Source organism: Ammospiza nelsoni, chromosome Z (genome assembly GCF_027579445.1).
Source record: "Ammospiza nelsoni isolate bAmmNel1 chromosome Z, bAmmNel1.pri, whole genome shotgun sequence".
In the NCBI taxonomy this organism is placed as follows: domain Eukaryota; kingdom Metazoa; phylum Chordata; class Aves; order Passeriformes; family Passerellidae; genus Ammospiza; species Ammospiza nelsoni.
Window position 1 is genome coordinate 80,770,083 of NC_080669.1, and position 21,779 is coordinate 80,791,861.

At 42.7% G+C, this 21,779-nt stretch overlaps 1 protein-coding gene across 1 annotated transcript; it reads right to left on the minus strand.

Moving 5' to 3' along the window:
- Window positions 1-181: 181 nt before the first annotated feature.
- Window positions 182-21,772, minus strand: TPGS2 (tubulin polyglutamylase complex subunit 2). The gene is made up of 7 exons (XM_059492311.1): window positions 21,573-21,772; window positions 17,028-17,107; window positions 9,145-9,232; window positions 7,630-7,761; window positions 5,674-5,787; window positions 3,862-4,022; window positions 182-2,283 (listed from the first exon to the last, which is right to left on the minus strand). Exons 1-7 carry the CDS (start codon window positions 21,643-21,645, stop codon window positions 2,056-2,058), a joined length of 876 nt encoding a protein of 291 aa, XP_059348294.1. The 5' UTR covers window positions 21,646-21,772; the 3' UTR covers window positions 182-2,055.
- Window positions 21,773-21,779: the final 7 nt, after the last annotated feature.

Sequence of the window (21,779 nt, forward strand, 5' to 3'; positions counted from 1 at the left end):
ACCTATCTTGTCTCAGGGAGAGATTCTCTACTGCATTGAAAAAGCACCCCAAACAATCCATCCTGAACACTGCTCTTGCATTTGCATCCCACGTCTCCATGTGCTCCCCAAAGCATCTTCAAATACCCAATCACCTTGGAGGAAAATATTCAAATATTTATTGAAATACTATTAAGCACTTACAGCATGGCTTCATCCCATACAAATACCCATGAAAGCCTCACAACATCCCTGTGAGGTAGATTTGTCTTGTGTAATTATGTGGTGGTTTTTCAAAAATTAGAGATGATGCTGTTTAAATAGTCAATGCTTACTTGAAGACAGTGATTTTGATTTCCATATTCAGGCACAAAATGTATTGGGTGCTACCATGATTCCAGTGTATTTGGAAGACAGAATAGCATAGAAAAGTAATGGAAACAAAGAGGGGTAACTGAAAACCAGCAGTGAATGGGTTACAGTGCAGTTCTAACATGAAAAATTACAGTATAGAAAACAGCATTGGAGCTTCTAAGGCTGTAGGATCTCAGCAGCCCCTGGTGAGATCCTGCCCAACTGAAAAATGTCTGTTTCAATGGTCAGCTTTGAAAATGAATGTGTGACAAACCAAGAGGTCCTCCTGGCTGATGGGACTCAACACCATTGACTCTGTGCTCAGCAATTCCCACAAAGGGAGGCAACAAAGGATTTTGCAGCTTCTCGCTTCAGGATTATTGCAAATCATGTCACCATCTGAAAAGATACAGCACTGTCTTGGTTTGAAAAGACAGGTGTCTGCTAAGGAAGGCAGGAGCCTCTCCTGAACAGTAAACTGTAAACCCCCTGCCTCTGAATTGTTATAAATTTGAAATTAAGGGGGGCTCTCAGGCAAAGATATGGGAGCAGGAGTAACAGTTCTTTATTACGGAAGAAAATAAAAATAAAATAAACAATGCAGTAATACAAAACAACACTGACAGAGTAAGAATATCACCTGACACCCTGTTGGTCAGGGTGTTGGCAGCAGTCCAATTGGAATGGTGGCTGCAGTCCTGGAGTGGCAGGTGTGGTTTTGTTGGAGCAGTGATCCTGTAGAAAGGTGTAGTCTTCCTCTGAAGATACAGTGGTGGTGTAGATGGGCCTGGTCTTCCTCTGCAGATCCAGTGGAAAAGGCACCTGCTCCTCTGGGAATACAGTGGAAACGCTGTTCTGGTGCCCCAAAATCTCAGATTATATCCAGGTAGGAATGCTTAGCTCCTCTCCCTGGGTGAAGCAGCTCACAATGGGATGCTGTAATTTTTATCAGCCATGCAGTGACACTCAACAATGGCCCGTTAACAGCGGATATCTCCCAGGAAGGAGGAGTGGTTTGTGGAAGAGATAAAGAAAACTGCCCAATTAACAGAAGACAACTGCCACACCTCTCACACATGGCAAATAGAATACACATATTGCCTTCCAATCTAGGACGAGCTTGAAGGCCAAAAAGTGGTCTGGGCTGCAGAGCAAGTGGCTAATGCAGAGACATGGAAGTCTCAAGTCCCATTGTACCATGAATCTCAGAGCAGAAGTTGGATGAAGCACAGGGTAGTGCAGAGTTTGATTCTATGTGGAGTGAAAGATAATTCTCTGTTCAGTGGGTTCCAGCCTGCTCCCACAGCATGCAAGGTCAGGATAGTTTTCTTTCAAAGGACATGGAAGAAACATCTTCACACTCTCTACTTCAGCATGGGTCTGGTTAAAGTTACAGTGAATTATATTTGCTTTCATTTCACTGCTGCAGTTGTACAGGAACAAATGCTTCCCTTTGGATCAGTGACATCAAAGGTTCCTTCATGCCCTCTGAAAAGTACATGCTGCAAGTAGCAGAAGGGAATAAAATTGATCTATCAATTTTTTTTAGGAGCCTCCAGGAACTACATCCACATTGCAGCTATATTTCATGCAAGCGCTGCAACGTGTTTTCCATGGGCACATCTATTCATGCACGAGGAACTTGGTCTGAACCACAGAGACTCTGCAGCAGCAAACATCAAAGCTTATTGCAAATGTTGTCCAGGGTCAGATCCAGCAGGCTCACTTCCTTGAAGAATTCCCTGCTAGTGAGGATGTCTTGGCAGAGGTCATGCTTGTGTGACTCTTTTGGGAGCCTGGTGGCTGTGGAGGCTGTTTTTTCTTGAGCACTGGAGTTTTGTTCTTGCTTTTAAATACCTTATTGGGGTCCAGCTTGTTCACAAAGGAATCTGCCTCTTCAGACAGGAGTGCTGTGTTGATGGTTATGGGTTTATACATGTTAAACCATTGCTGAAAGGCAGGATGGTGGGGAAGGAACAGGTTAAATTCAAACTGCAGTTAGACAATTCCACCTTGCTCCCCATCTTCCCCAAGACTTGATCTTAATCCTATGCCACTTATCAGTTTGCAGTTTACAGGACTTGGAAGAGTGCTTGTGATAAGGATACACAAGGCTTGACTACAGCCCCAGTCCTGGAACAGCATACCAGATAGGGAAGAGGAGAACCAGACACAATCCTAACACCACCTTTCCTGCAGTGTAACTCTTATGAAGAGTGAATCCTGGAGGATTCAGGAGGAATCAGGAGGAAACAGGAGGAAAAGCAAAAGGAGGGTATGAGACTAAATGACATTTATTTAGATTCCGATAAGCAGAAAGGATTAAAAAACCTTTGGAATTTATATGTGCTTATAAACTGAAAACAAACTAGTTGAACTTCTCAAAATGTAACATTCCTCCCTCTATTCACACATAAAATAATGAAGTTTTTAAACTCCTTACACAAAGAATTTTGTGTTTGTTTGTCTTATTGTTTCTGTTTCTGATTTTCTATTTTTTCCATTAACAAGGTCAGAAATAAAACTATAGTAGTTAAGGTATTACAAATCACAGTGAAACCATCAGCAAAGTGTTGAGCAGGACATACAGAAGTTCAATACAAAAATATAGATAATCATCTATTAATGTACTGCTTAGTGGAAAACAGCTTTAATATACCCCCTTTCAAGCTTTTAAAATGATAATGGTTAACAAACTAGGAGGATTTTAACCAAGAGGGGCTGCAAATGATTAGGGAATATACAAATGGTTCCTCTTAAGGTTTGGAAAGATACTGAACATAATAAAATATTTATAGCAGGAAAGTTACAGAAAGGCAGAGCACAGTGCCACAGCCTTGACTGATAAAGTCCAGTGCAGTATAACAGGGAAGGCATCAGGAATGAGAAGAACCAAATTCTACAGCCACTGTTTGATGGGAAGTCAGGAGTGATTTTAGTAATTCTGATGTGCACACAGGACCAGGGAATCTCATGCTGGTAAGACAGCTGCTGTGTCTGGCTGAAGTGCAGGACACTCCAGTCCCAGCAGACCTTGCCAAGGTGCACAGACACTGTGCTGGCTTATGAGCTGTGTTCAGTAGAATCATCAGCTCCAACCCCTGATCTCTCACAGGAGGAAGGATAGGGCTGAAGGCCCAGTCAAACACAGCAGAAGCCTCTAATAGCAGAATTTTGGCATGGCAGAATAGTAATTTTAATAATAATAAATGACTGGAATGCTCACAAGGGTTTATGTAGAGGTCTTCTGTAACTACCTCTAGGACTTGAAATTGCCATTTTTTGGTCATAATTTTTATCAAGGCTCAGCTTCTGAGAGAAAAGCAGGGTTAACACTATAGTAGTGAATTCAAACTACTGTGAAACAAATCATTGTTAACATGTTACTGGGAAAAAACTTGTGGTCCCTTCCATGGCTCAGCAGGGAGGCCCCCCTGAGCTGACAGACAGTTTGCCAAAAGGTGGGAAGATGTTTTTCCAGTCTATACTTATGCAGAGTTACTGACAGGCTGGACTCTGCTGTCCTACCTTGGCCTGGGGGCTGACCCCATAGCTGGTGAAGGCATACTGCCACTGTGGGAGACCCAGGTGCGTGATGAGCAGGCGGTAGTAGGCTGTGAAGGTTTTGGTGAGGAAATGCCAATACAGAGCTCTGTCCAGGAACCAGATCTCTGTGTCTGGGGAGACCACTAGAATAAAACAAGCACAAATTACACCGTTGCTTTGCCGTATTAAGTTTAACCCCTGGGCCATTGTCAGGTGGGAGACACAACACACTCATCAGTAGGGCTGTTTCATGTACCTCCAGGCTTGCTCCAGCCCAGGTGCAGAATCCAAAACATGGCTTTGTTAAACTTCATACAGTTGGTGGTTGCATATCTCTCTAATTTGCTGAGGTCACTTTGAAAGGCCTTTGAGGGAGACATCAACTCCTCCAAATTTAATATAATGGACAAACTAAGCACTCCTTCCAGTCCTGTGTCCAAGCTATTCATGAAGGCACTGAAGAGCCCAAGATGGACATTATCAGAACCCCACCAGTGACCAGCTATCAGCTTGATGTGATGACTATTTACTATTTAGCCCTATTTACTATAATCTTTTTGTCATACCCAGTGTTCACCCACTGCATGGGGTATTTGACTAGCTGTGTGCTGGACAATGAATGCAATGCTTGGACCATGAATGTGTTCCTTCACAACCTGGGAGTGACATGCTACATGGAACATTCTTGGACATCAGCAACTTTGTAGTATATGTTCAAAGTACAATTATGGCAAACATTTATCTGCCCCACAAAGTAAAAAGCAACTAGCTCAATTGTCAGTGATCTGGACTACTGAATAGAGTCCAGAGTCTGGAAGTCACAGTAGTATGGGCTGCCAACAAAAACACATTTTGCAAAATCTTTCCACAGCGATCAAATATTTCTCTGGTGGTGACATCCTTTGTAGCATAAAAAGAAGGATTTTTGTTGGGAGATTGAGATGCTTAACACTGTCATTTAAACAGACTGCCCCTCTGTTGACACTGACACCTGCAACCAATGCTCCCTTCCTTTGCCCGGTTATCAACTGTATGTGCTGAAATCACTAACATGGGGAAGGGCAAGAGGACAAGAACTTCTTGCCATGGCAGTTGTAGTCACACACAATGAAAAGTACAAGATAACAACTCAGGATTTTTCTTAAGAACCTGTATATTGCAATTGCCCAATCCTACACAGTAAACAGACATACATCTAGTGACTGTGTCAGATGACAACTATTTTACAAGTGCCTTAGGTGTTTCACTACTCTCTTACTGATAACAGCTATCTCTGTATCTGTCAAAAAAAACAGCTCAGCTCCCGTTTTTCACCTTCCCATTAACCCTTCCTATGACATTTTGGCCTAGTTAGTACCTCAAGACCCAGCATCTGTGCACAAGGTGGAAGACCCAGTCTAATTCTGTCGCAGCTTTTTTTATCATCTACACTTTATTTCTAAGTAGAGTTATACCCTTTCTCATCAAAATGTAATGGCTTTGTTCCAAGACATTCAAGTAACTGGATTACTGGAGCTTTGTGTTATTTCAACTCAATTGTCTGTAGGTCACATGTGAATACTTCCCTGTTTCTATGCACGCAGAAATCATAACTCAGACTCCAACACTAAAAGGAGTGAAAATGTTAGATTTAGTTAAGATTTAGCTCCTGACTTCAGTGGAGACAGGACATCCCAGTAAAAATTTCACTTACAAATAGCAAAGAAGACCAGAAATACAAGATAACTCTCCACATGTGACCTTCAGATACAATCCACAACAAGAGACAGCTAACTTTTCTTTTTTCAGTCTTACCTGGTTCAGCATGCTTATAAACAAGACAGACTTTCCCATTCCCATTGCACGGGTCTAATTCAAAGATAAGACTACGAGAATCAAAGTGTGGCTTCTCTGGCTTGTCTCCATTACCTGAAACAAAGGAAAAGAATGTATGAAACATGTTTGGAAAACTGACTGTGACTCAGTTGCAAAAAGCCTATCTGTCTTATACATTAATAAATCAGCTGATGAAGAACTGAATCAAACAATTACATTTATACTTCTTGGAAATTATTAAGTTCCCCATGTTTAAAAGAAAACCAAGCAAAAAAACCTGAAAAAGTGAGAAAAATTTTCATCTTTGTTAGGAAAACAAACCACAGAGTCAAAATTAGATGGCTGAAAACAGATAAGCTGACTTCTATTTCCTCCCTGGCATTAAGTGAGTCAAGGTTTACAGATGTCACCCCTGAGGTTTGTCTAATCTGTTCTTAAAGTTCTCCAGTGTTAGAGAAGGCACAGGCACAATCTCTAGGTACTCAATCCAAATCCATCATTTATCACTTAGAAGTTTTCCTCATGGATCCTGAATCTTCCTTGCTACAACTGAAGCCCATTATTTCTGTTGCATAAATGATTCCTTTTTTTGTCCTGATTTATTTTTTTTCTAAGGAGGACAGGGAGTCTTGGGACAAGACTTCAATGAAATTGCAGAGATATTTATTTCTCCATACATTCCAGAGTGACATCAGCATCCTTCTCCACAATCACATCTGACTCTTATTCAACTTGAGACCCTTAACCATCACTGAGCATTTCTAGAAGATCAGGACTGCAGCCAAACTGAATATCAAAACTACTTTCAGCCACATTTAGGAGCTGGAAGAGCTTACAGAGGTCTTGTCTATAAGAGACAAGACTGAAATCAAATAGCACTCCTTAAAAAAATTGGTGTGACACCTGGCTGTGTTCTTATCCTCTTGTTTTTTCCAGGTGGATGTGAGAGCTCTGACAAAATGAGTGGGCTTTCTTTTTCTTTTTTATTCTTTCCAAATAGCAGCATTCCCAGCATTTCTAGGCAGGGTAGCCTCATAGTTATATGTGCATACCAGTTACTTCTCCAATTCCAGCTGTCTTCACTACCAAAACAAAACCTGTTATCTTTTGTTCATTTAACACCTTAAGCACACAAAGATTTTGGAAGCTGAATCACTGGAGCAAGGCTCAGGTGAAAGTTTAAACAGGGAAAAGGCCTGTTAAAAGAGGATGCAGGTAACACTAATCCCCATGACATTCACAGCACACAGATGTACCTGCCAAGGCAGTAGGGAACTAATAAGATATGTAATAGATCCAGCCCAGGAGACAGAGAATTAGAGAATCACAGAATGGTTTGGGTTGGAAATGGACCTGGAAGATGATCTTGCTCCAACTGCCCTGACAGGGACAGGCACACCCTTCTCTAGACCAGGTTGCTAGACCAAGCAATCCCCATCTACCTGGAGTGATGTAGATTTATTGTAGAATGGAAGGGACACTAAAGACCATCTTGTTCCAATTTCCCTGCCATGGGGGATAGCTGAGGTGCTGAGAGAATTGGATTTATTCAGCATGGAAAAGAGAAGGCTTCAGGGTGATCTAATTGTGGCTTTCTAGTACGTGGAAGGGAGCCCACAAAAAAGATGCAGAGGGACTTTTTACAAGAATATGTAGTGACAGAATAAGGGGGAGTGGCTTCACACTGACAGAAGGCAGATTTACATTTGATACTGGAAAAATTCTTTTGTGTGAGGGTGATGAAGTGCTGGCATAGGCTGCCCAGAGAAATTGTGGATGCTCCAACCCTGGAAGTGCTTAAGGCTATGCTGGATGGAGCTCTGAGCAACCTGGTGGAAAAGTGTTTGGTCCACATATCTTGTGCTATATTCTAACATTAATAGAACAAAAGGGATGAGATAGAGCAGGTTTTCCAGCCTGTTAACTGTGCCTTACCTTCCTCATCTGTGTCATCTTCCAGGTCAGCAAGAGTTGGAGCGCTAGGCAGAGTGTACATAGAGGAACCACCAAGCCGGCACAGCTTTGAGATGCTGTTAATCACCATGGAGCCCAAGGGCATCGGGGTATCTGCAACGAAACCAAGCATTAATCACGTCCAGTGTCAGGAAGGCATGGCAGGCATTTATCTTCCTCCAGACATCAACCTCTGTGGGGTGAAGAATGGTTATACAAGAGCAAAAATGAGGCTTTTTCAAACACAGACTCCCACTTACATGTGATGCAACACCATCTCAGAGCTATAAAGGTATGGGAATTACACTGCTGGCAAGGACTGTGCTGCAGCTGTTAGCTCAGAGCTGTGAAAAACTAAAAATCCTGGCTACAGGATTTCAGCTACAGCCTCTTCCTCAAAGCTCTTTTCCCTCCTACTGCCCTTCCTATCAGAAACCAACCCACAAATTCACAGCTTACTGGCCAGCTTGTCCTCTTCCACTCCATGTATCTGTTTAGGGTGCATCCTCATGGTTCCTACTTCCACAGTGCCTTTTATTAGTGCATTAAATGTGGGTGCTCTTCAAAGAATCCTACAGGACCTGTCACTTGTCTGTGTTTCTGAGGACCCACACTGTTAGCAGACATCAAGGCAGCAAGTACCCTGTTCAGCCATGTGCCAGTATGATGGGTCTCAGAAGGCACTGCTGGATGTTTGCTCAAACAAGACAGAGAACAGCAGCCTTGGTCTCTGTACACTTGTGAGCCCTGAAAACAAGACAGTTGTACCAGCAGCCTTGGTCTCCATGCACTTGTGAGCCCTGAAAACAAGACTCCACAGAGGTCATTAGTCCCCCTGGAAACATGACGAGAGTCATGCAGGTGCTAAAGCACTGATGTGAACTGTCTCTGAAATGCCATTTCACTTCCTGAGGAAGACCCTGCATTTGACACCCATCTCCAGAAGTGAGCAGTGTCCATGGCCCAACTGGAGAACCCTGCCCGAAGGCAATGAGAGCCAGGAAAACAGCTGCAGAGTGAACAAACTACCTGATTCTTGCTGAACGAGGATGGAAAATGAAGCTTGGACTTCAGCTGGTGGAAAGCAGAATCAGGCTCCAACATGTACATACACATTTTAATGAGAAAGAAGCATTATCAGAGGGTGACTCTTCCTACTGATTTATGATGGGATAATGAGCTACAATTGTTTCTCTCTATATGAACTACAGAGGGAGTTAGGTATGAGGTTTAAATGACACATCTAAATCTGAGTGTCAACAGATGGCCAGTATATTACAGAACAGAATTTATGTCATGAATAATTAGTTTCTTGCCAGAAAGAAAGAGTGTCTGCACCTCTTTTGTGGGATGCCAGAATATACAAGCAATAGATTTTTTCCTGAGAGATGTGTATTGATTGTGCATGAACTAAGTTGGAAATTAAAGAGGTTCTGCAGAAGGAGGACTGGCTGCAATGAATTGAGCTTGTCAGTGGAGGGGGACACAGGGACTCACCATCAGTCTTCACACTCCAGGTCATCTCGAAGCCATCGGTCATCAGATAGAAGTTCTTTAAATCCTCAGGTAATACACAGGAGTTTTTCTGCAAATAACAATCAAAGTGTAATGGGAAAATGCAGAACATGCGCCAAACCCTAAGAACAATTGAAAATTGGTACAGAAATATTTGCCACGAAGTTCCCTGCTTAACTCCAAGGTGACTCAAATCAATTCAAATATCTCATTTTAAAGCCTCGAGGAAAAAACTGCGTATTTCTTGGAACTCTGCTAGTCTTAACAAAGGTAGCTTGGGAAAATTTCACAATGAGCAGTTAGTCACCACAAAATTATTACAGCATTGTTCCCAAACTGAGACATCGTGTTACCTTTTGAGATTAGCAGCCACTCCAAACTCACATAAATCAGAACAATTAGCTTTTTCATATATACGGCTTAAAATAATAGGGTTTTGCTTTAAGTGAAATCAGACTAAACTTACCTATTCCACTAAAGCACGTACAATATTAGCACAGCGACTCTCCTCTTCTGGGGGATTTCAGCTCCAAGTAGGTGTAAGAAGCATAGACTCAAAAGCTGCACATACTCAAGTAGATCTGACATTTCACTTAACAAAAAGTATGTGTGCAGGCACATGCAAAGCCAGACTCAGAAATCTGCTGGTCTGGCTTCATCCCTCCAAACTTCAGGGAATGGCTGTGGCTCCTAAGCCTGCTTCCTTTTGAGCCACCAGTGAAAGAAGCAATCCCAGTGAGTTTGAGTTTCTAGGAACCAGAAAACAACTCCTATACCTGTGCTGGTTGTGGAAGGAGTCATTCTTAACTTAGACTCTTCAGCTGAGCTGCAAATACAAGGATGGAAGGATAAAGGCTTAACCCTCGGAACAAAAAGAAGGCCAAAGAACCATAGGCATTTGCTAACCCTCCTCCTGGGGACAGGACTGGCTGCAGACCAGTGACCCTCTGCTCTTGCTGAAGTGTCAAGTACAAAAAATCAAACAGAATGGAAACCTGCCATTTTTAATAACACAAACAAGAAGCATGACTGAAAGAGTTACTTGCTGGTCTGTTTGTAACTTTCAGAGAAAAAACCAGATTGACTCCAGTGAGTTCAAATTTAAAATAGTCACATTCAGGGCTCCCAAAATATCAGACCTCAAAACTCACGAGAGTGTCCCGTGATCGAGGTTCCACAATCTGTGTATGCTGATTTGCCCAAGGGCTGCACCACTCTCCTTGTGGAAAAGTTTCATTAAATAAAGACAGAATATTCTATAACCAGTAGCTAAGGAAAAGGAAGATGCACATCCAGTTCAAATACCTCTGCTTCACTTGGGGCATGAATTTTTTAACATTTCAAGAGAAGAGAGATGTACCTATTCAGCAAGAGCAACCTGCCAGCTGTGAATCCAGCTGCAATGCTGGCCTCTAGTCATCAGCTGCTGGATGAGCAAGGGAAGGTGCTGGTCTCATCCTGTTCACATGTCCTCCCTCCCCTAGGACCAGAACAGCCTTTCTGCCTGTTAAAGCCTTATTCACTGACACTTTCTTTGGGTTATCACAGTTTCTGTCTCCTAAACTGGGGTGTACACACTATGTAGGAGCACCTAATCTGCCCACAGCCTTGTGCTTGTTAATTTACTTTTAAAGCACATCCATTAATGTTGATTGCCTGCTACTGAAGAGTCCCAGACACTAATGGCTTTGCAGCTTGCAATAGGGCAGGTCACTTCACTTGCTTCATCAAACAGCCTGGTCACTAGCTCAGAGCCCTCTTAATCCAGATAGAGAAAATCTTCAGGGTCCACAGATAACCTGACACTGCAGAGGCTGTTTTTAAAAGAATTTAACATCCTACGTCAAGAGTCTGCTGATGGCTGAGGACCTGGTAGTAAGTTTAAGGTGATTAATAAACCACATGGCCATATCTGAAGTTCTTCAAATGCTTTTCACAAACACACCTTCTTCTGTGGTTCTCTTCAGTCTTAAATATTTATAATTTCATGCTGTGCTTTCATCACTTCCAGTTTCAAGCTGTACCTGTAAGCACAGTGACTATGGCTAAAACTATGAAGAAAGAAAGTCTGACAGACCAGCTACAAAGCCTCAGCAGAGTACAAAAGTTAACAAAAGTTAACAAAAGTTGAATCCCCCGATTCAAACTAATTCATGGCAGCACTAAAAACACATATGTGAATCGGTCTCCTGGCTTCAGTGGGTGTTCTTCTCCAAGCAGGAGAACCAGATCCACTAGGATGACAAAATCCAAGGTTTAAAAACTTCCACTGCAGTATCCACATAAATCCTGCTACAACTCAGGCACAGCCCAATTTAGCAAACATAGCTAAGACAAGAGAAAAATCAAATCTGAATAGGTTTTATGCTCTGAATCCTCCTTTTGAAAAAGATCAACATGTGACTGTTCCTCCAGATGGCCACTGTCTGACTTTATTTCAGGATTCTCTAACCCACACTGGTGCAAAATATTCGGGTAGAAAATGCAGTACCAGAGCAGGTCTGGGGTCTACAGAAAAAGGCCTGTAAATAGAAAACTTCATTAGCATCCATTTCTCTCATCTGATGGAAAGTATTTATGGATCTGTCACATTGTGCTTAGTCACATGACCATATGACATCAGAACAGTAATCTGACAGAAGTCAGAGAAACAAGACACTATATACTAAAAATGGCTTATAAAATTCTATGTTCTTCTCACTCAACTGGTAGTTGTCAGGGTTGTGTTCTCCAGCCCCACAAAATACATTGTTTCTAAATAACATGTCAGACTTGGCTTAACCACAGCCCTGGCAAGCAGCTGTTTTCATTCCAGTTATCTGGTTACCCTCATCAGTTCATAAAACAAAATATCCCAAGTGCTTAATATGGTGTGAGAGGTCTATTCCTTTTCTTTGTTCTTTGGATTATCTCAAAATAGTCTCCCAAGAAAGCACAGTCTATTTAGTACAGAGAAAAATACGAGAATCTGATTTTTGTGGCGAGGACCTGATTAGAAATGGATCCAAAGCTAAGAACCCTGACATACGGCAATTCACTTGAAACGCTGTTGAAAGAATGTCTCTCAAGCACCTATACTAAAGAAACAGAAAGCAATCAAAACATATAGCTCTAGAGAGACTTCTCTAAAAGCATGAATAAGTTTTACCCAACTTTTGAGGAGAGAAGGAAGGCATTCATGTCACTTCTCAGGGCTTCCAAGAATTAGACCACATCAGCAGCCACCCTTCTCTCTCCTTAATGTCCTGCAGTTTTATGGTTGGTTTGTCCTAGCTGTCAGTGAATGTTGATGTTAATTTATGTAACATATTGAAATGTTCATGCACCTTTAATAAATCTGACCTGGGGAGCTCCCAGGACATCACCTTGATTTTCTGGGGCTGCAGGAGACTTGATCCCCTGCTGCAGAGAACAGGATTTCAAGTCCTCTTGGGGATATTGTGCAGCCAGTTTTTCAATATGTTATAAAGCTTAACTTAAAGAGGGGGAACACCATGTAAGAAACACTACTTACTTCCCAAAAGTCCTCCAGCCTGTTCCCCACCATGCAGCTTGAAGAAACATAGCTTACCTCATGCACTGGCCCTGCTGGATCCACTTCCCATCTCTCCCACAGTCACAGCCACAAGGCAAGCTCAAGGTGGGTAGATCCCAGGCTCATGGGGATCAGGGATGGGAGGCTTGGCTAATATTGAGGGTGGACATGAGGGATGCCAAGAAGGACTGTTGAAGGTGCACACCCTGCGTGCATACTTAGACTCAAAAAGATGCTGTAGAAGCAAGGGGGATGACATTCCACATGTGTGTTGGAAACACTATGCAGTAGAGAGGGAGCAGCTCAGGAGGTTCCTGGATTGTGTGTAAGGGTTCAAATGAGGAACCAGGAAACTACAGGTCTGTCAGCCTGAATTCAGTACTGGGGAAGCCATGGAGATCTTGAGTGCCCATCACATGGCACCTACAGGAGATCCAGGAGATCAGGCCCAGCCAGCATGGGTGTGTGAGAGGCATTACTGCCCAACCCAATCTTCTTTTATAACACAGTGACCCTCTTAGTGGATGAGGGAAAGTCCAGGGATGTTGACTTCCTGGGCTTTAGAAAAGTCTTTGACACTGAATCCCACAGAATTCTCCTGGAGGTACCAGCTGCTTGTGGCTTAGATGCTCTGTTCTCTGATTTAAAACTGGCTGCTGGCCTGGACCAGAGAGTGCTGGTGAATGGAATTACTTGCAGCAGGCAGCTGGTCACTAGTGGTGTCCCCCAGGGCTCTGTACTGTACTGTTTTTTATCTTTACTGATGATCTGAGTGAGGGAATCAAGAGCCCCTTTAGTCAGTTAGAGACAAGGCCCAGCTGGGTGTGAGTGCTGATCTGCTGGAGGGCAGGGGGGCTCTGCAGAGGGATCTGCACAGGCTGGATCCATGGGCCAGGCCAGTTGTGTGAGGTTCAACCAGGCCAAGTGCTGGCTCCTGTCCCTGGGTCACAGCAGCCCCTGCAGCTCCAGCTGGGACAGCGTGGCTGGGAAGCTGTTGAGTGGGAAAGGCCCTGGGGGTGCTGGTTTCCAGGGGCTGGACACGAGCTGGGGGTGCCCAGGGGGCCAAGGAAGCCAAAGGCCCCGGGCCTGCGTCAGCCATGGAGGGGCAGCAGGAGCAGGGCAGGGCCCATCCCCTGTGCTGGGGCACGGCTGAGGCCACGCCTGGAATCTGTGCTCAGCTTTGCTTGCTCACAGCAAGAAGGACACTGAGGGGGCTGGAGTGTGTCCAGAGAAGGAAACAGAGCTGGGGAAGGGTCTGGAGCACAGGCCTGAGAGGAGTGGCTGAGGCAGCTGGGGGTGCTCAGACTGGAGAAGAGGAGGCTGAGGGAGATCTTTTCACTTTCTACCACCTCAGAGATACTGAAAGTACCTGAAAGCCAGGTGTGGGTCAGGTTTTTCTCCCAAGTAATAAGTGAGAAGAACAAGGGAAAATGGTCTCAGGTACCTGTGTCCCTCTAACAAAAATGCAATTTCCTATTTTTTGAAAACCAAAACAAGGATGTAAGTGACTCATTTGGACACTGCACCAGTGTGCCTCCTAGCAGTATTTCAGTGTAACACCCATTTCTAGAAATTGCATGTGGACTGGAGTAGAGCCATTGCCAGCCTAATTTTAGGAGTGGGAAAGATTTCTTAGGATTATATAGTTATTACCACTGGTTTTCTGGTGACCAGGTAACTGTCTCTACTCCCTCTTTTACTTCTTGTTTTACCCATGTAAATACACTCGGCAATCATACACCTTAGGTATTTTTGTGTGTGTGATGATTTCCAATAAATTCTTCAGGAGCTATTTCCTGACATGTAACAATTAGCAGCTCTTTCTGCATTGGGAAAAATGTCTTCTTCTCTCCTACAGCATTACTGCACTAAGTGCTGTCATGAAGCTCAGGTCCCCTTGCAAAGCTCCATGGCAGCTAAGGGACATTCAACAAGCTTAAGATTTTAAAGATTATTTTAATCTCAACACGGTGAGATTTTAAAACACAGCAGTATCCAGTTACGTAGTAGCACAAACATGGCACAGCACAATTTAGAAAACACAGCTGGTGGAAAGAAAAAAAATGCATATATACCCAGCATGAATAAAATAATATGTTAATTAATAATTTTTAAAAGATTGATTTTCTTTTAAGAACTTCTGAACACCTGGATTTTTTTCTAAGTAAAGCAATCTTTCCTTGCAAAACTGAAATGGGACTGGAAAAATTTATTCCATTAAACAATAATCTAAAGAATAAACCTTTTATTTGGTGAGTCTGTGGAATGCCCCACAATATAAGTCTTAATAGAGAAGTTGTTGGGGGAAAAATAATGTAGTTTTGGGAACAGTTTCACCAGTTTTTCCTAAATCACAGAAAAATAGTTTCATAATTTCATAACGAAATATGTAGAGGGAAGTTAAAAATATACTCTGGCGAAATATTGTTAAAAATCTCAGCCATGGAAAAATGATTATGTGTATGAGTATTGCCACCTAGTGGCCGTAAATCCGATAAAAACAAACGTATTCAAATTCAAGAAAGGTAAGTTTCAGGAAAAATGAGGAACAAGCTCATCCTGGAACATCTTTGTGAATTGTTGAGTGCATTCCACCTAATCATCATGGCAGGACATTTTGTCCTGCAACTGTGTAGACTGGGTTAGATTTACACTTCATCCTCAGAGCTCGAGGGAAAAAAAAAGGAAAAAAAAATCCAGTTACCTTTTAATTTGAGAAGGGAGCTTTATTTTTTTTTAATTAAAAAAAAAAGTCAACTCAAAGGGAACCAAAACTGAAGAAACAGACAGCGAAGTCCTTCACTATTAGAAGTCCAACACAACTGTACTCATTTAATTTTCAACATTTACATCCACAATTGACTTAGTCCATTGCTGGGCAAGGGGGGAGGGTGGGAACTGAAATTTGTTTTGGCTTCTCTTGAACGAAGTGCTTCGGCTACAGCATTTGTTTGGCTTTACAAGAATAGCTCATTTGTGAAATAAACCCATTTTAGTTTAGAGGAGAAGCAGCACTTGAAAATGAGAGGAATGAGCACCATGTCCAGGAGAAGCAGTCCTCTCCACTCAACAGAAGAATGAGCAAATATTACTCCGTGTTCCCAGACCTGATCTGGCTTGGAGTCATGGTGCCTCAAACTTTCCAGCTCAGGTAACCCAATACCTGAACAACAGCTAGAGGAAACCAGGGATCGGCTTACACAAACCTGAAAAACAGGACATTTCTCCCTGACCACAGTTGCTGACTTCTGGACAAGTTTCAGTAAGTAATACACAGTTTTACACTACATATATTCTGACCTGGAATATATATATATATGTATTATATATATTCTTGATAAATGTCACTAATTGGAATAAGGCATTGCCAAAACCAGTGCAAGACTTTTCCTCACTGTTCAGGAAAAGCAGTAAATGGCTCGGTGTCAAAGGGGAAGGTATTTTATGCAGTGGTAAGAGCAGTGTCTGGGAGCAGCTGCTTTAGGCCACAGCCAGGGTTAGAGCAGAGGGAGGATGATTCACTCAACTCCATTCTCTGCCATGTCCCTTTCCAAGGGCCACAGTGCTTCTACTGTCCCATCCCTAAACAAACAACACCTACCAAGCAGTTATTCAACCATGGCCATGGGATTTATGAAGAAATGTATATTCCAAAAGGGGAATGAAAATGCCCTGAGTCACACAACAGTTTTCAGGAGCCCTCTGATCACACAGACCGATGCAGTAAGGTCAGATAATGCAGAATGAAGGTAGCACGTGTCCTTCAGAGTCTTCTACAACAGGCAACACGACATGCCCTAGGCAAGAGATTGGGTTGGGCAGCCAAAGATGTGAAAGAAAGGGATATGAGAAACTGAAGCGAATGGCTGAGACTAAAAATAGAAAAAGATAACTGGAACAAACTGGGTAGCTCAGTGTTATTTGCCAGCTTGAGGCCTTACCTTTAATGGACATGGATCATAAAGAACTGCTTCATTTTGTTTGAAAGGGAGTTGGAAAATGTTTTCGGACCTGAGTCAGAAAACTGTTTGCTCCCCACTGAGTCACCACTGTAGCTGCCTACTACAGTTATGTGGTTTCTTTTTAGAGCTGTCATGCTGAATGTACCCACAGTGGTGATGTTTCTCTAACAAATCAGGTACATGTGACAGCCTAAAACAGTGATACCTGATTAAGAAAAACCCAGCAACACCTGCTTAGGCTGCACTATACATCAAACTTGGTAACAAGCTGTCTCATAAACACAAAGTTGCCATTGCACTTGACATTCTCCATGGGCTGTTGCACATTCAAACTGACCTCACTGCAGTTTTACCAGGAAAATACTCACTTGCTCCCAAGAGACGATTGTGTGGCGTTCAGCTGGCTCCTTTTCCACAAAAGTCACTTCAGCAACTCCTGGGGAAGTCTCTGAAAGGAAAAGAGGAGCACGTTTGCAGCTGGCATGGGTGACAGCAACACTGTGAGACAGACAATTTTGCAAACTAATCTGAGCGACAGCCAGGGAAAAGGCATTAATGATTGCAAGCACTGTGCTGGTGACTGAGCAGTCACTTTCTTTCGTCTGTAATTGTACTTTGCATGTCTTGGCATGAGGATGTCTAATGCTGAAGAAAATGTTATCCTTCAATTTTTTTAATACATATATATATGTACATGTCATTGTATGTCTACACATACAACAATTAAGTGGGTGGCATTCCTGCCCAGGGTGGGAGGGTTTAGAACAAGATGATCTTTAAGGACCCTTCCAACTCAAACCATTCTATGATTCTATGATGTAATCACATCCAATTTGTCTTCAAGGTGTGATCTTTTGCAGAGGTTTTCATGGAAAAATGGAAAAAAAAAATCAGTGATGGGTTTTGAGGAAAACTCCTCCAGGGGGATGAATCTTTATTTGCAAGCATGCCCTGTGGTTTCTGTTGAGTAGGATATTATCACCTGGGCACAAGATGTAGTGCAGTGCTGCTGTGAACTGCTAACAACCCTGTTCCACAAGGGCAGGCTCATTTCAGCTCTGGTTTCAGTGCGTTTGGACAGACACAGAACCTGATCATGCTGAAGGGATCTGCATGAGCAAACATCAGTCCTCTGGAACCTCAGCTGGACACATGAAAATTTGTTACAAGCACTGAACTCCTATCAATCTATAGAAATCTTTTGAATATTTTATGGGAAAGAATGCTATATAAATGTAAGATACTAAGCCACATGGTGCTTGCAGGTGTGTGATGGCAGAATAGACTCCTTTACAATTACTATTTTATAATGTTTTATGTCATCCACAGCCAACTGAAATAATTCCCACTGACATAATTCTCTTTGGATCAAGTCCAGAAAGACTACTAAATTGTTGTGGGAACTGCAAGCCCAGCAGACAGGGCCATGGAATAGAAGTGATAACTATGCAAGGCTTTCAAGACTGGCTCTGCTGTGAAAGTATTGGCCCCTAAAGCAGTCACACACATTACAATTGCTTTTTGGTAAAACATACACAGTGCACCAGACAGGAAAAGCAGGCACTAGAGAGCTTTGGTTTGTTTTTTATCTTCAATGACAGGCTTTTAATTCTATCAATAGCATTGTTCTTGCCTGTTCTGTTGGTGGAACAGTGGCGCTCAGTTTCAGGAAGCCTCCACTTCAGTTGGAAATACTGATTGTTACATTGTCAGATAATTGAAAAGAAAAAACATGGAATCAGATAAATAAACTCCAAATTAAAGACATTAAAAAAATTTCATAGTCGGTCACACAGGTAAATTTGTCTGGCCAAAGGGGTCCTCCAACATACAGAAGACTCTGAGGTTTCACAAAGTTTCACTTCTTGTAGGTGGGTCCAAGGTGCGGTGATCTGTTCCTTGCTCAAATATAAGCTGTCTGAACAAGAGAGTGGAATCAATTACCTAACCAGCCTTTTCCATCTAAGCTATGCAAACCTTATGACAAGTGGAAGAGATTATAATAAGAGAGTAATTGTTATTTCTGTGATCAAAGAAAACAGCAGGGATGTTTAATTCATCATGTACAACATCTTGGCTGGGATGACAGAAGATTAAATATCGTATCAGTCAAAGAAGAAGTCTAGAAATGAGAGAATGCAACTTCTAAAGAAGTCTGAACCAAATCCAACATCAAAAGAAAGAGAAATTCCAACTTAAAAGCCCAAACATTATATTAAAAATATACTGTGGGTAAACTGAAGACCATGTTTAACAGATGCATGTAGGTATGGACAGGAGCACCACTGAACATTTGGGTAAATTTTGCAATGAGTTGTTTTTTCCTTCCAGATGGAAGAAATGAAGAAGCCACTTTAGTGTCACCTAGATACATGAAAAAGCTTAACTTCTTCAGACTACACCCTATAAATTAATCTGAATGAAGATCATAGTAAACTCTGCCCTATTTTTAGGACATTTCGTCTGGAAGCTCCCAAAACCACTTTGCAGTATTAATCAGAAACAGTCAATGTAATGGTGTGACACAAAGCTGAAGCAGGAAATCACAGGATTGTCAGTCTTTACAGTATTGCTAATACTGCCTGTAAGCTGGCTAAACTCTGAGGCTAATTTTAAATTTTTCAATAGTTACATTCTTATCTAATACAGAGCGCTAACAGCGAAGTATGGCTCCATCTTGGGCATTCCAGAAGAGCTAACATCTTCCATTCTTACTTAGTTATGAATAATAATCTTTCTGGAATTTTCTATTACTCACAGAACTTCACCAAAATGAGCATTGGCAATGGGAAAGATCTCTCCCTTTTTTCCCCTCAAGGTATAGCTTCCACAGTGCTTATGAGAAAAATCCCTTCTTGTAGGGACTTCCACAGAGACTAAAGTTAAAAAAAACCCAAACCAACAAAACAATGCCTGATTGTACTTTACCTTAGGCAAAAAATATCAAGTGACTTCATGAGACTTTCCGAAAGATTTACAGTAAGATAGTTTCTAGTAGTAATAAATGCAGAGTGAGGCGTCACTCTGAACGAGATACCCTTTGTTATTTGAAAGAAACAAGTACTGAACAGACTGGTTATGTTTTTCAATTAGCTAAGCAATTTTAATTAATTTGGTGGCACAGTTGAAATGCCTTGGACTACTTCACTGGAAAAAATGTGCCAAATTCCCAGAAGGTGTGGAGAGACAGAGAAAAGGAGTAAAACATCACTGAGATGGACATTGCTGTATTGCATAGTACAAGTTGTCAGCAACACAGAGAGAAAAAGAAAAAAACACAAACCAGGAAACACCTTCCATGTGAAAGGGACATTGCAGGACTTTCAGAGCCATACCTACATTGCCATGTCCTGCTGGTGTAGACATAACACCTACCCAAAACCATTTATATGGCAACACAACATTCGGACACAGCTCACATCTCACAGCTCTCACACACCTGAGGGTGGTGAAAACGTGGGCAGGGCTAGTAATTTTTTAAATAGCTACTTCAAAGAAGCTTTTGCCATGATGATCATCATCAGTTTCACTCACAGAGCAGAGATAACGTTATCCTGACCTCACAACTAACAAAACAAACAAACAGGAAAAAAATCCACCCACCACCTCCCTCAAGAAGTCTAATAATAAGTAAGTATGACAACACTGATCAGAGATTGAGGGTGAAATCCTGTCCTCACTGAAGCTCAGAGAAAGAATTTAACCCTGATCTTTTAATCTCATCTGTCTGAGCAGCTATCCAAACCCATGTGCAACTATAGATACACTGAGGTTATCAGGTGAAACTCAATGCCTCTTTGGGGTGGGATAATAACAGAGCTCACTTTTGGCTCTAAGATTCCCAGGAAGAAATTCCAGGACTGCAATTTGCAATCTTGTTGTACACATAGTTTGAGATAGATGTATGGCTTTTCAGCCTTAGAAATAAGACAGTCCTGTGCTCTGTGCTGCTGATGTATGAAAGGTCTAATGCTGAAATCCTTTGCACACACAAATACTTGCACAAATCCTTGTGATTCCACTGATATGAGTAAAGTTTTGTCTGAGAATACCTCCTTTGGATGCCTTGCATCCTGCTGAACTTCAGAGGGAGCTGAGGGGATGCAAGAAGGCTCAATATCTGAGCAAAACCTGGAAATGACAATCAGGGCATTTTGTGGAACAAGTTTCAATGTGGGAATGAACTGCAGGGCAACTATTTATGGGGATCTGATCCCAAGCAGATTGACAAATCGGCCTTTGACCAGAACACTGATGAACCATACCAAACTCCCCTTCATGGGGCACACTCTCCGCTGACCCTACCTTACCACAGAGGACCAAATTTAGGCACGATTTACATAGGAAGGTTGTGTGGAGACCTCATAGGAACATTGCAATATCTGGAGAGGGCCTACAGGGAAGCTGGACAGGGACTAGTCATTATGAACTTTAAGTGAGAGGACAAGGAGTGATGGATACAAACAGAAAGGGGGGAAATTTGGGTTGGGTATTACAGAGATTTTCACTTTGATGGTGGTGAGACACTGGCAGGTTTGCCCAGAGAAGCTGGGCATGTCCAGCCCTGGCAGTGTTCAAGGCCAGGCTGGATAAGGCCTTGAGTAACCTGCCCATGGCATCAGGGCTGGGACTGGATGATCTTTGAGGTCTCTTCCCCCCTTTTAACATTCAATGATTCCACGATTTTTCATAAAACACCACCTTCTCCTTCTCTGGTGTTTATGAAACTCCTAAAGTCGAGAGATTCGGGATTCCTGCCGTTGCTTTCAGAAACAAGGATGTGTCTGTGTGTGTGCATAGGCTGCTCAGCTGAGCAATTCACAGGAGGGGCTGTCACAAACGGGTGGCTCCCCCGCCCACGGCCTGCCCCCGGCCTCCCCCCGGCCCGTGGGCTGTAGCTCAACGCCACTCACCCAAGATCCTTGTGACGCCCAAGGTGAGCTTGTCCAGGTAGGGCTTGATGCCAGTGGGGAGTTTTTCCTCCATCCTCCGCGGGACCCTCCTGTCTCTACCCAGCCTGACAGAGAACAATGCCTTTCTGGCCTTTCTACTGCCCCGTAGCCGCAGGGTACGCTGGGAGTAATAGTTCTTCCGGGCGGTGCCCTGGTCGGCCCACGGCG

Coding starts and splice junctions, on each gene's coding strand:
- TPGS2 (XM_059492311.1), bottom strand. CDS start 21,645: ATGGAGGAAAAACTCCCCACTGGCATCAAGCCCTACCTGGACAAGCTC. Junction 17,108..21,572: donor GGGCGTCACAAGGATCTTGG/GTGAGTGGCGTT, acceptor TTTTCCTTTCAG/AGACTTCCCCAGGAGTTGCT. Junction 5,788..7,629: donor AGATGACACAGATGAGGAAG/GTAAGGCACAGT, acceptor CCTTTGTTTCAG/GTAATGGAGACAAGCCAGAG.